This window comes from Orbicella faveolata, unplaced genomic scaffold (assembly GCF_042242905.1).
Source record: "Orbicella faveolata isolate gen_17 unplaced genomic scaffold, um_ofav_v1 contig_13, whole genome shotgun sequence".
NCBI classification, from domain to species: Eukaryota; Metazoa; Cnidaria; class Anthozoa; order Scleractinia; family Merulinidae; genus Orbicella; species Orbicella faveolata.
Genome location: NW_028301540.1, coordinates 32,752,113 through 32,764,958, shown reverse-complemented (window position 1 = coordinate 32,764,958; position 12,846 = coordinate 32,752,113). Strand labels below are relative to the sequence as shown.

The 12,846-nt window shown below is 39.5% G+C and overlaps 2 protein-coding genes across 2 annotated transcripts; one reads left to right on the top strand and one right to left on the bottom strand.

The window, feature by feature from the left end:
- The first annotated feature begins 34 nt into the window (after positions 1–34).
- Positions 35–5,760, top strand: LOC110050046 (uncharacterized). Its single transcript, XM_089285569.1, has 10 exons — positions 35–143; positions 688–821; positions 1,187–1,333; positions 1,652–1,801; positions 2,289–2,377; positions 2,799–2,988; positions 3,421–3,489; positions 4,143–4,196; positions 4,785–4,868; positions 5,322–5,760. The coding sequence occupies exons 1-10, from the start codon at positions 65–67 to the stop codon at positions 5,487–5,489; spliced, it is 1,164 nt and encodes a 387-aa protein (XP_089141695.1). The 5' UTR covers positions 35–64; the 3' UTR covers positions 5,490–5,760.
- A 395-nt stretch (positions 5,761–6,155) lies between these two features.
- LOC110049938 (polypeptide N-acetylgalactosaminyltransferase 1-like) lies at positions 6,156–12,371 on the bottom strand. Its single transcript, XM_089285568.1, has 9 exons — positions 11,543–12,371; positions 10,794–10,966; positions 9,744–10,119; positions 9,107–9,224; positions 8,551–8,723; positions 7,908–8,064; positions 7,403–7,507; positions 6,773–6,919; positions 6,156–6,556 (listed from the first exon to the last, which is right to left on the bottom strand). Exons 1-9 carry the CDS (start codon positions 11,923–11,925, stop codon positions 6,407–6,409), a joined length of 1,782 nt encoding a protein of 593 aa, XP_089141694.1. The 5' UTR covers positions 11,926–12,371; the 3' UTR covers positions 6,156–6,406.
- Between the last annotated feature and the right edge of the window lie 475 nt (positions 12,372–12,846).

Genomic DNA, 12,846 nt, shown 5'->3' with positions numbered 1-12,846 from the left:
TTTCGTGGCGTTGTCTTGTAACTCCGTCAGCGGTTTCTCCCATAAGGGTTTATTTCACGTGCGAATGTCCGTGCGACTCAGGAAAATGGGGAAAGAACGGAAGAAAAAAGCGAAGAAAAACTCGACAACAGCTAAAAAGAAAGGTATATTTTACGTCCGTAATTAAGACTGAATTTTCCTGGTCTGCACATACCGGTTGAATTGATCAGGACATTTGAAATGATTGTAATACGCCGTCTGTTTACAACAGTTACCACGTGTAATGACAAACTTCATCACGTTTTGTTCTTAAATTGTGATGAAGTTTTGTTCTACTTCGCTAGTTAATTAAGTTCATGTCGTTATTGAAGTCAGCGAAATATATCTAAACCCAGACAGACACCACGCATGTTTGGGACCAGGCAGTTTACTGAGTATACAATACAAATCTAAGTTTGCTTGTTGCCAGCGAAGGCCATGTAAAAAAGGTAATCTGAACAATTCCTTGCAGTCATGAAGCCATATATGCATTTGAAACCAACCCTGAGAATCTTTCATGTGATTTGCATAAAATGTACCCAAGCACTCAGCAGAATAGAACACTGCCATTACTATAAAGTTTGACAATCAAACTGTCATTCAAAGTTTTGCCCTTCACAAACATTCACATATAAATTAACATTGTTAAAAATGTTATCTTTAAAACAGGACTTTCCTCTGAACCTAAAGACAAAGTTGTAGCAGATGTAAATCAATCTGAAAATGATTGCAAAACTGTTGACACTGTGAAGAAGAAGACCAAAGGGAAGATCAAGTACAACGTTGCAGATTTGCTAAAACAGGTTTGAATTTTACACAAAGATATTTACTACAATTATCAGTTGAGTAAGGTGCAACAGAGCTTCGGTGACAAAATTACAGTGTTGCCATGGGCAACTTTCCTTGTTTTCAATGGTAACAAAATCATTGCCTATAATTTCGTGCACTTTGCTGATGACCTCAAAGGCTGACAAGTTGCGACTGGAAACAGAGTCAGTGTGCTCATGACAACAATACAATTTGAACATTAAAACCTGGTTACCAAATGTCCATCGCACCTTACTCAACTGATAATCATAGTAAGACTTCCACAAGGTGTAAGACTCATTTTCAAGTATAGGTACGTGTACAGTATAATTTAATTTAATATAATTTATTTTTATTATAGGTAGATGAATGTTTGGATAATTTCAATTTTGAACTGGCCATAAAGTTCTGTGAAAGAGCACTAGATATGGAGCCTGAAAATGTGGAAGTATTGGAAATGGCCGGAGCAGTATTCCTTGAAACAGGAGATGTAGACAAAGCAAAATCAGTATCCTTTAAGTTTGACATGTCGTATATTATTACACAGATTTTATGTGTTGTTACTTGCTTCTCTTCTGTTTCTAGTAAAAATTCTTACTAACAAGTTAAGTTCCTTACTCAGTCTTTCAGTGCAGGCCAAACTTAGAAAACATGGCCAGTCGTACTGGATAGGGTGCTGGTTACCACCCACCCCCCCCCCCCCCCCCCACCTGCTGGCATGTTGACCTGGCTAGTACCTTTTTAGTCCCATTGAGAAATTTAGATGAGGAGGGCAACTGTAACTACATTATTACAAGATCAGCTTTTTTTTTCTTTAACTACTTAGTGCTTTGAAAATGCTGTTAGAATATCTCCAGATGAAGGTTACTCAAAATACATGAATCTTGGTCAGTTGTTAGATGGCCAAGAAGCAGTGACAGCCTTCAACAAAGGAATTCAGCTAATGATTGCCAGCAGAGACAATGAAACATTACAGGTATGTCTTTCTTGGTGGGAGGGGCAGTGGCCTAATGGTAGACAGTGCTCTCGACTCTGGTTGAAGCGGTCCTGGCTCTAACCCTGGCCAGGGACCTTGTGTTGTATTATTGGGTGAGAGAGTTTACTCTCACAGTGCCTCTCTTCACTCAGGTGTATAAATGGGTACCTGCGAATTTAATGCTGGGGGTAACCCCACGATGGACTAGCATCCCATCTAGGAAGGAGCAGAAATACTCTTAGTCACTTCATGCTATGGAAACTGGAGATACGTGCTGCCATGATGAGCCTCTTGGCTGGTATGCAGGCTTTACCTACCTACCTGCCATGCCAAAGTCAAGGTTTTATTACATTCAGTTGTAGGTGAAATTTTCTTACAGTGTCTACAAATCTGTTGGAATGCTGAAGATGAGAGTTAGGCCCCGAGTGAATAAGTGAATTTAAATCATCTAGTACAACAATCATTCACTGTCTTTGTTATTGTTCAGGCGGCAGCAAGCAATAATTCATCTGCATCAGCAACAGAAATCTCCACAGCTTACTGCTCACTAGCAGAAATGTATCTTACCGATGAATGGTGAGTGCTAAGGTTGCTTCTTTTTGTTTGTTGACTTTGTGGGCGTGTGATGTACAGGTGTCAACTTATATTACGTAAGAGCAAAAAAAAATAGAACATGACTGTGGCCAGAAATGCTAGAACCTCAATGGCAAATAGAAACAAGATTAGAAATTAAGTTTAGAATCTTTACCTTTTTGTTTGGCATTTATGTAATTGTATTGTCAGTTACACTAACTGCGTTAGTGCAGCTCTTCAAATCAAACACAATAATATGTAGTTTTTGAGTTGTAGTTTTGTAATACCAACTTCAGCTCTATAATATTTTTTTTTTTTACTTTCTACTTTTCTTTACAAAGAATAATGATAAATTGGACTCACAATGTTTTGGGAATTGCTGGAGGATTTATGGTAACTTTACTTTTCATATTTTACTTTCTAGTTTCAAAGAGGAAGCTGACACCAAGTGTTATGAGTGCTGTCAGAAAGCAATTGAATATGATGCAACCAACCCTGAAGCATTTCAACTGATGGCCAGTTGTCTGCTCAGTCAGCAAAACATGGAAGAAGCAAGGAAGATGTTGGAGAAGAGTTTAGAGCTTTGGCAAGGGAAAGAAGATGAGCTTCCTGAGGTTTCTACTTTATTGTCCCTAGCTTAAATATTAACTCCCATTAAGTCTGTGGAATCCTGAGTTTTTTTAACTTCTTAGGGAAACGAAAAATGGTTTGAAAAATTGGATAGTTTGAGAAATCAGGGTAAGATTAAAGTCTTTGACTGAGGAGAGGGAAACTTTTGATTGGAGTTATCAGGAGGTTCGAAAAAATGAGAGTTTGAGAAATCTAGATTTCACTGTTAGTACTTACTATACATTGCTTTTGATAGTAATTAAGAGAAATTTGTGGTTGATCAAGATAATAGCTACTACATGTATAATTGATTATTTTCTTTATGTTCCCATAACCAGTCTGTTTTATTGTGTATTGATATTCTATAGAGGATAGCTGCTCTGAAACAGGTTCAAACATTGTACTGATTTGATCTTGATATATTCATTTCTTTGAAGGCCCCTGTGCCATCATACGAATCTAGAATCACCACTTCAAAATTGCTCATTGAATTGGAAAATTATGAGGTAATAATATTGACATCATTGGTGAATGCATTATTGATTGTTTTCTTGGTATTTCTAATGTTTATACCCACTGCAACACTTGCTTTATCTCTTGAACATTGGTATTCACCAGAAGCGATGACAGCTGACACTTGTATAGGTCCTGGGTGCTTCCTCACACAGGGTATATTAGTTTATTGTTTAAAAAGTTACTTAAAGCTATTTAACATGTTTTAAAAATATCATGGTTCATGTCAGGACCAGGCAGCACAAATGCAAAATTGATTAAAAGGTGTAAAGTTTCAATTATTCATTTTAATTAAATTGACAAATCTGATTGGTTGATATAAAAATTTTTTTGAAAGAAAACAAAGAAAAAGTCGACATAACATCTTTTCACTTATTTTCCCCATGCCCCTGTTATTTCCCCCATGGCCAGACTTAGCATTGTTCTCTGCACCAATCAAAATTTGTTAGTCAGAGCCTATTGTTCTATTGGTTAGTTATTACATGGACCATTAATTAAACAGAGTAGTTTTCATAAGCTGTGGAGTGTGTCTGATAATTGCAGCATGTTTGACCCACCCCAATGTTGGGATTTTGCAGGAGCAAACATGTTATCCTCAGTCTAATTCTTCTCCTGTTCACCCATCATTATTTTCTCCTTACATTAGACTGCTGGTTCAGTACTGGAAGAGCTTATTGAAGAGAATGATGAATTTCCTCAGGTAACTAAAAAGAACACAGTTGAACCTCTCCATAACGACCTCCTTGGGGACGGGGGAAAGTGGCCATTGTAGAGAGGTGGCCCTATCGGGGAGGTGTCAAGTAATGTGACACTGGGTTTTTTTTCGTCGTGGGGGGGTGGATGCTAAATGCAGCATTTAAATACGTAACACAATCAAAATATGTCATTGAAATAGAAATCAAACAAAAACAGAGACCAACCGTATGGATTAATTTTCATGACATTGCACATTGAAAAGGAGTATTTTGTATACACCATTTGTCCATTGTTGAGATGTTGTTTTGGCAGTTGGGAGGTGTTTAAGTGGCTGTTCCCACTGTGGAGAGGTGGCCATTGTATAGAGGTTAAAATAAGAGTGAATGTATGGAACTTTTGCCAGGACAAAAAAGTGGCCATTAGCTGTATTTCAGTTCTTACTGAATTGCATAAAATGTCAGATATTTGTTTTAGTAATGTGCTTTTCAATGGTCCTTGGTGTATTAACTGTGTTCTTAATGCTGCGTGTTTTGATTCGTTTTCATAAAATAGTGTGAGGTATAATCACTTTTGTTGTTCATCAACTTTGTAGGTGTGGTATCTAGTTGGTTGGTTGAATCACATTACAAATCAGGACAGCTCAAGCATCAGAGCATGCCTGGAGCGAGCTCAGAAGGTAAGCCAGCTCTTCATGCTTGCCATTGTGTGCCAAGTAGCTCGTTTAGCATTCGAGGACCACTCTCTGTTACAATCCAACAGATTAGTGGAGCCAGTGGGTGTCAGTGTGTAGGCCATATTGATAAAACAGTTAGGACTGACGAGTGTTTTCACGTGAGGTCACGGCAGCCCTTTTGGAGTCCCAAACCAATCCTGTGAAAGTTGAACTTTTTTCTCATGCTAACACTTTCTTTTACATACATACATACATACAGACATACATTCTTTTGTTCCAAGAAATTTGCATTGCTGCTGGCCATTTCAGTGGAAACGCTAATCCTCATGGTGGGGAGAGGCACGTGTTTTTTCATGCAAATGCAGTATTAAAAATATTGTTTTTTGGTTCGAGTGAAATTGCACGGTAGATGCATCTGATTACATAACGTTTCCTGCGTTTTATTAATTTTGACAGCTATTTACACAATTTGGATGTGAGGACCAGCCCATGATGGATCACGTGACTGAACTGCTGGCCAGTTTGCCTGAAGACACAAACGAAAACCAAGACCAAGAAAATGGTGACGTGGATGACAATTCTGAGCCTGCAGACAGTGATGAAGAAGAAATGGATACACAATAAGAAAAAACTCATTTCAAGGGACTCCTGAAGAATTTTCCAAAGTGGAATTTTTTATCGTGATCGAATGATTTTATTTCCGAAGAACAAATGGCTTCACAATGATTAGCTATCAAAAGTTGACAATTTGAAATTTTATTACTCCAATCACGGAGGGTGCTCTCTCGTCATTCGAGGCGTCTGTCTTGGGATGAAATAGGTTTAAGAGAGTGCATTTTTTAGACACGTATCACAAACCGAGTCAGTTATATTAAAAATTATTTATGTTGTAGAAGGTTGTTTGTTAGATGGCTTTTGTTCTCATTGAAACAAATTCTTGAGAAGTCTTTGTGGTATAGTGCCGTTTTCGGCAAATCTTCGTAAAGGTACTGAACAGCCCTGATTCTGTGGAAGTTTTTGCGGCACGGCAAAAGAATAAGGCTCATCACAGACCATAACTCACTAACAAACTAACATGCAAGTGAAATTCCTTTGAAATCATCAAAGTTAATCGCATATCAGTTTCAGAAAAAAACCCAAAGATAGAGAGAAAGAGAAAAGAAAGGTTGGTTACAGAAACGCGAAGTTTTGGGGACGCGGTTAAATTATTACGTTTTGGTTTTCATTTCATCAGTTGCTTGATTTTGTCCAAACGAGATAACTTTTGAGCCCATAGCCACATCAGACAAGTTGCAAAAATCGATCTCTTTAATAAAAGTAAATATAACACCATACTTGTTTATAAACCTATCAAAGTTGTCTTTCTTGAATATCATAACATCAATGAGGCGTCATGGCGACCGCACGTGATGTAACCGTGGTTATATGTCCATACTTTGAAGTCACCAATTCCTCCTCTACTCGCCAGACCAACATTCTGCCAGCCCCACATCCCGTCATTCTTGACCCAAACCATTGTGCCTCGTGGCTAAGCAGGAATTTTAGGAGTTCTTCCTGGTTTTTAGCTGTTGGTAACGAGAGAATGTCCATTTCTGTGTGCTCTTTCCTCTTTTGCATGGATTAACCACCACGTTCTGTTGATCTTTAGACATGTCTAGACAAGTGGCCGTCCACACGTGTACTACGGTGCCCTGGAATAAGTAGTCACTGAATTTTATTATCTTTAATTATAAATTGGTTTCTCACGTAAGGCTATAGGCAATTGGTAATTTGACCACCGGGAGAATCCTCTGTTGATCATCAACTAATGGCTTGAGCAGTGGTTTCTTGATGCCCTGACTTCCTATTGACTGACTTTGTTTGTGTGTTTGTTGTGTAAAGTTTGCAAATCATAGGTTATTGTTTACCTTTTTCTTATCATGTTTCCATTCCTGGTTTCCTCTTAATCCATGACATGTGATCATTTCAACAAAGCTTCCCGGATCACCTTGCGGCGCGTCCAAACACTTGTCGTCATTAAATTGGATTTCATTATTCTTTGTCAAGGTAAAGAACTGCAAATAAAAAACAGATTTCAGTAAAGATCCGTGGCGACCTCTGATTAATTTTTGACCTTGACTGAATTTTAATTAGCGTCCACTTGGAATTACTGAGATTTTTGATGATCACTTGATCAACGATGATTTCTGTTAACTTTTCTGAGTTCTATTTTTGTTTGAGCTAATCTCAAAATGAGGAACAAATATTTCACCGTAGGAATAAAGCCGTAACTGGTACGTGTCTACGCTTTTCCCAGTGCCTCGACCTGGCTGTTAAACGAGAGGTTCCGGCGGGCCTCTTGGCACGTAATAATGGATCATCCTCGTACTCTCGGTATTGGACTGGAACTAGCTTGCAAGGGAGGCTCATGAGGGGAATATCATTAAAAAAAAAAGATTAATGACATTTGCATTTGAAAAGACTTCCCGCATGAGCCTCAGTTGCATGCTAGTTCCAATCCAATACCGAGAATGTGGCGTATTGAATGAGCGCCTGACCTGATTTCCTCCCATTCCATGACAAGTGTACAGCCCCACTCGATCCACTTTAGCTCCTTTTTCTCCAAGCGTGTCAACACAAAGAGACGAGCTTGGATTTCGAATCTGAAACAGAGAAGCGTTTACTTAGACTATGAAGTGCTGGCTCGCTTCAACAATCTAGTCAGCGGTTATTCTGGTTAAAGCACCTTTCGTGGATTTCAGACTGCTTATGCACCCCCATTTGCACTGCCCTTAATTAAGCATCGTGGTTTTTGTAAGCGATAGTCAAATTAGCTGCACGGGCTTACAGGTAAATATACTGTCCTTGTATTATACGCAACGGAATACATGTTGGAGTTTCATGTAAACGAGTGATACTATAGGAGAACTAGGAATGGTATGGGAACGGTGTCCATATGGAAAAGAGATCACATTTGCGTTTCCAAATAAATCAAAATAGCATGCTCTAACCCCATGGAACTTTTACGACAGTGGAACCTCCTGGATAAGGTGCTTTACGTACCTCTCCCTGCGCAGGAGGATTGGGATCTACTGAAGCTAGATCCGGGAACACGTTTTCCAGATACCATTTAAAGTTTTTACAGCCCAGTCTTTTCCTCAGTTTGATTCGTTCGCTAATGTCGCCGATATCAACATTCTTTTCTTCTTCAGTTTTCCTCCTGCAAAAACGTTTTTAAAAAAAAAAAAAATTAACCGGTCTGGTATGCAAGCTCTGTGTTCTGATCGATTTAGGCCGTTATTTTGGATCTACTCAGCGCTACACCAGAGAAATTTGAAAAAGCAGCTTTATTTCTGCAGTTAGGCCCTACCGTCCACACTAATCCGTCACGAAAACGGAACTTTTCGAAAATGCTCTTCAAACCAGAGGAGTTTGAAAACGCCGGCTTTGCTTTTCAGTGTGGACGGAAGACATTTTGAAAACGGAGCTTTTCAAAAACGATGAGGTCACGACAATCATTGGTTTCTTTTCTCGAGCTTTCCTCAAACAGAAATCCAAACTGACCGGTGATTGTTGCGTTTTCAAATTTTTCTGGCGACAGTGTGGACGGAAAACTTTTGATGCGTTTCCAGAGCGAAACACCTTTGTTAAATTTCTCCGGTGTAATGTGGACGAGGCCTCAGACAAAGAAAACAATGGTCAATACCTGTAATAGATCTCCTTGTACTCGTCAAGCCAGACTTCAGCCAAGCGGTTGAAGTTCTTTGCTAGCGTCATTCCTGTACCCTTAGGAAACTTGTAAGGTGACGTATATTTACGAAACACGTGACCAACACGTGAACAGGGCACTATTTCCAGCTGACCTCCACACATCCAAACCTAAGAAGGATTATTTACGCGTTGACTTCATAAAAAATGTATATACATATTTCTGCTGCGGGAGGTTTTTGAACTTTAAATTCTGGAGCTCGGGGAAGGCGTGAGAAATATAACATATATGAGAAAACAAGATATAATGAGCCATTCTCTAAGACGCGTTATTTATTTTTGAAGATTTACTGATAACAAATAGGGATGTTTGCTTCTCTCAGGTGACGCAGTCTATGTCAGCGGCTAACCCCGCCCTCATCCCTATTCGTAGGACCCATAGGGCTTACCTAATGAGAACATTCGAAGAAAATATTTTAGCAAACACCGGCGGCTATCTCTGTTACTGTATATGCCTTTAATATCAGCTTGATGAAAATGTTTCGCGTTCTTACCCTAAAGGAAAGTTCCAGGTTCTCTCCTCCCCATATGTCCATTTGGTCATCATAAGATCCTAGGTCGTAGAAATATTGTTTGTGCATGGAAAACAGACCTCCCGCCATGGTTGGACTCCTGCAATAGATAGGTCGCAACGGTTACCAAGATCAGATAGGGTACGACTCAAGGAACCAAGCCGGCTGTTTTTCGATGGAACGTAGCTAAGAACATGAACTGATCAAAGCCTTAGCCTGTCATCTCTCTTCGCGTGCGAAAAGTTTTCCGCTGTCGGGAAGCTAATTACGAAAGGTTTTTGGATTCAAGCTGCTGCCCGCTTCGTGCTGCAGCTGTACAGCGGTCCCTTTGCACTTTGTCACCTGTTAGAGTGTTTCGCGGTTTTCAATTTCTGCGCGCAAGTAACAGCCAATCAGAGAGTTATGTAGAGTTATGTTATCAGTATGGAATGTTTGTGGATCGAACTGCAGAAGTCTTCAGGCCAGCTGTGAATGAGGTTAGCGCGCAATTTCCTCACTGAGGTTAATGCCCTCCAACTGGCGTGTCTTTCTTAAGTTCAGTATCATTTAATTAAGAGAACGTGTTATCTGGGATTGATCTGATTGTAATCCAGGGCAAAAACTTCAATTTGCCACTTGCCTTATAAAGTCTGTTTCGTCCTCCCTTCGTTTCTTCTCGTCTTCAGGAATTGCTTTCCATGTGAAAAATAAGTCCCAAGAAAAGCCTCCACGCTCATAAATCACATCAGAAGTTTGATAGCCAAAGTCATCGGCATTGATCACCTCTATGACAGGACAGACAACATTTGAACGATTCTGAGCGATCCTCGCCAGCATTGGTTCCAGCCATCCTTCAGTCGCTTCACAGTGAGAGTCCAGAAAAGTCAGAACTTCTCCCCGGGACACCTCGGCTCCGCGAAGCCGTGCTCGCACGAGACCTTCTCTCTGCGGCATTCGCAAAACTTTGACTTTTTCAAATTGGCTGACTTGTTCTTCCAGGGGCTTCTTGAGATTTTCTGTTTGATTCAGTGATAATAATACTTTGGTGGTCAAAATGATTTGCTGAATTTTTGCATTCAGACATTAATACGTGGTGAATGCGGTTGGGGAAAATAATTTAAACGGGCTACACCATCGATTGCATGTCTTGGAGAAGATCAGCCTGAATGTTTCAAGTTTGCCGATCATAATTTGTTTCAGTTTTCCCCAGTCTTTGACCACTCTTTTTTCATTTTGGTTTTTGTTACTTCTTTGAGATTTCCTTGCTGACTATTTTCAATAGTGTACTTTGAATTTTCTTTCTGGCAATGCAAAACAATTTCGCGCATAGCCAAACAAGATATCTGGCATAATATCATGGACAACAAACGACTCCTTAATTTTGGCGCGAAATTTCAGCATCAATTTATAATTTCACATGTGAAAATACAAAATTGCTCTGGCACCTTTTGATGCGGAATTTCTCGATACAATAAACAAGTCGAAAACCTACGATTATCAGCGTAATTTGCTACACATGATATTAAAAGGAAAATCAGACGGTATCATACTTGTGAAATTAAAAAATAATTTCACTCGTCACCATTTGAGCACCCCTACTAATTCAACTCCTTGAATACGACCTTCTGTGAGGTCTATTTAAAAAGTTTAGCTCTAAACAGAGGTCATAAGACAGGCTCTCCAAGCTCACCGTATTCGCTGAAGTCATCTACGAGAATTATGTCTGCCAAAAGATGTGGAGGTGAACGATTTAGGACACTGTGCACCGTCCTTAATAAAACTGACAGAGCTTCATTGTGGAAACAGATGATCACACTCGTGGTGGGTAGCTTAGTTGGGTATTTCTTGTGCTTCTGACGACATCTAAAATGACAAAGGATATATAATTTTTCACAGCCTAGGGTAATGCTATCTTACGCAAAAAGACAAAAATGAAGAAATGCTACTACAATACTAAACTGTATCGAAATATAATGGTTCATAATTAATCTAATCTCCTGCAAAACTTCAGCCAAAACTGTTTTGGGTTTGAACGGATGGCGCCAATAAAACTCGGATTTCTCCCACAAAACCCCTCCGGTAACCTCGTATTTATAAATTATGCGTAGATATTAGGAGGGGCCGTTTTGATCAGGGAATGCTGCTCTGCGTGAAAAAAAGAAAATGATCACTTCCTAAAGAAACCGTTTCTCCTCGTGGGTGGGAAAGTAATAGCAATTAATTATAATTTTGAAGTCGATAAAGGCAAATTAACCGCCTTAGACAATTGGTCAGTTGGGAAACTCGAAACCGCGGGGGCTAATTTACCTTTATCAACTGCAAGCTGATAATTTTTTTAATTGAAATTAATATAAAGCAATTTTTAGAAATGTCTTTTAGCATAAAAAATATTTAAGATGAGAACTGTAAATTAAACCAAAAGATTTACGTCCAACCTACTTTGGTCCCCGATAATCCCTCAGACTTCTATCTAGAGACATATGATCGCTAAGAATCACATTAAATGAATGATTATCAAACACATGTTCTGCTTCATTCTTGAACCGAGGCGGTAAAGCCGCCGGTTCGCCGTCATCTCCCAACCCTTGAATGACTTCAGTAAAGTACGGCCTGACTTTGGAGCTGGTCCACTTCCGTTGCTTGGCTCCGTCGCGCGACCGCTTTACGTGTGCACTTCCGGTTGCGTCTAACGGTACAAACGAGTCTGTATCGAAGAAATTCATCTGACTGTTCATGGAGGATAAAACGTAAAGGATGTCAACAGCGAGCCAGAATAGAGAGGTGAGGATGAAAACCTTTACAAACAGTCTTCGATTTCTCATAATTGCTGGTAACTTGTAGCTGATCTCAAAGATTTCTGTAGCGTGCACCAAACAGTCCAGGCGTTACTCTAGAAAATTGTTCGCCTTTAAATGTCGATCTCATCCAGACACCTTCCAATAATCTGCTTAACTAGAACTCCAATGAAAACCAATCGCAGAAAAATCCGCTTTTGGAACCATGACTGCTTTCAAAAGATGAAAGAACCTTACGGACGAAGAAGAAGTCGCTTAATAAAATATTTATCACCGCAGGTTATTTACGTTCGAACCTTTATCTCCACTGAGAGGTGATAACACCGGTACCTGCTTGCTTTGGCATTCTGGGAAAGTCGAGTAAAATGTCAATCAAAGAAATCCCTTGCCTGTGTAGCGTTCTTCAGTAGTAGCAAGAGATTATCAAGGTAAGAGAGTGAATCCCCCACATAGGTCCTCTAACTAAGGTAATCCCTCTTAAGCAAGAGATTACTCTCTTGGTAATAGTTAGTTTTCCACATTTTGGTCGCGGGAAACTGGGGCGAGGGCACTCGCCTCGTGTGCGCCCAAAGTCACTGTTTCTCTTTTTCCTTTCTCGCATTATAAAACCGCGAGCCACTAAAATAGTGGGCATCTCGAGGTTTGCCAGTAACACGCCTAAGCGATTAATATAATAACAATAAACTGAAATCACGGGGAAAAAGAGGCGGCATCAATTCAAAATGTGGGGATGTTTGATTTGATGTCAAGAAATTATGTTGATGTTTAATATCTGTTAATTGTTTAGGACAGATACTGAGTGTTGAAAACTGACTAAAATCGTGATTACTTTGTCGATACAAGAGAATATGGTCGACATTGTTAGCCTACTCAAAGAAAACATGTAGCGATTATAAAAGTATTCTTGCTACTAGTTTTAGCATCGTTTTAACAAAGGATGACCTAAAA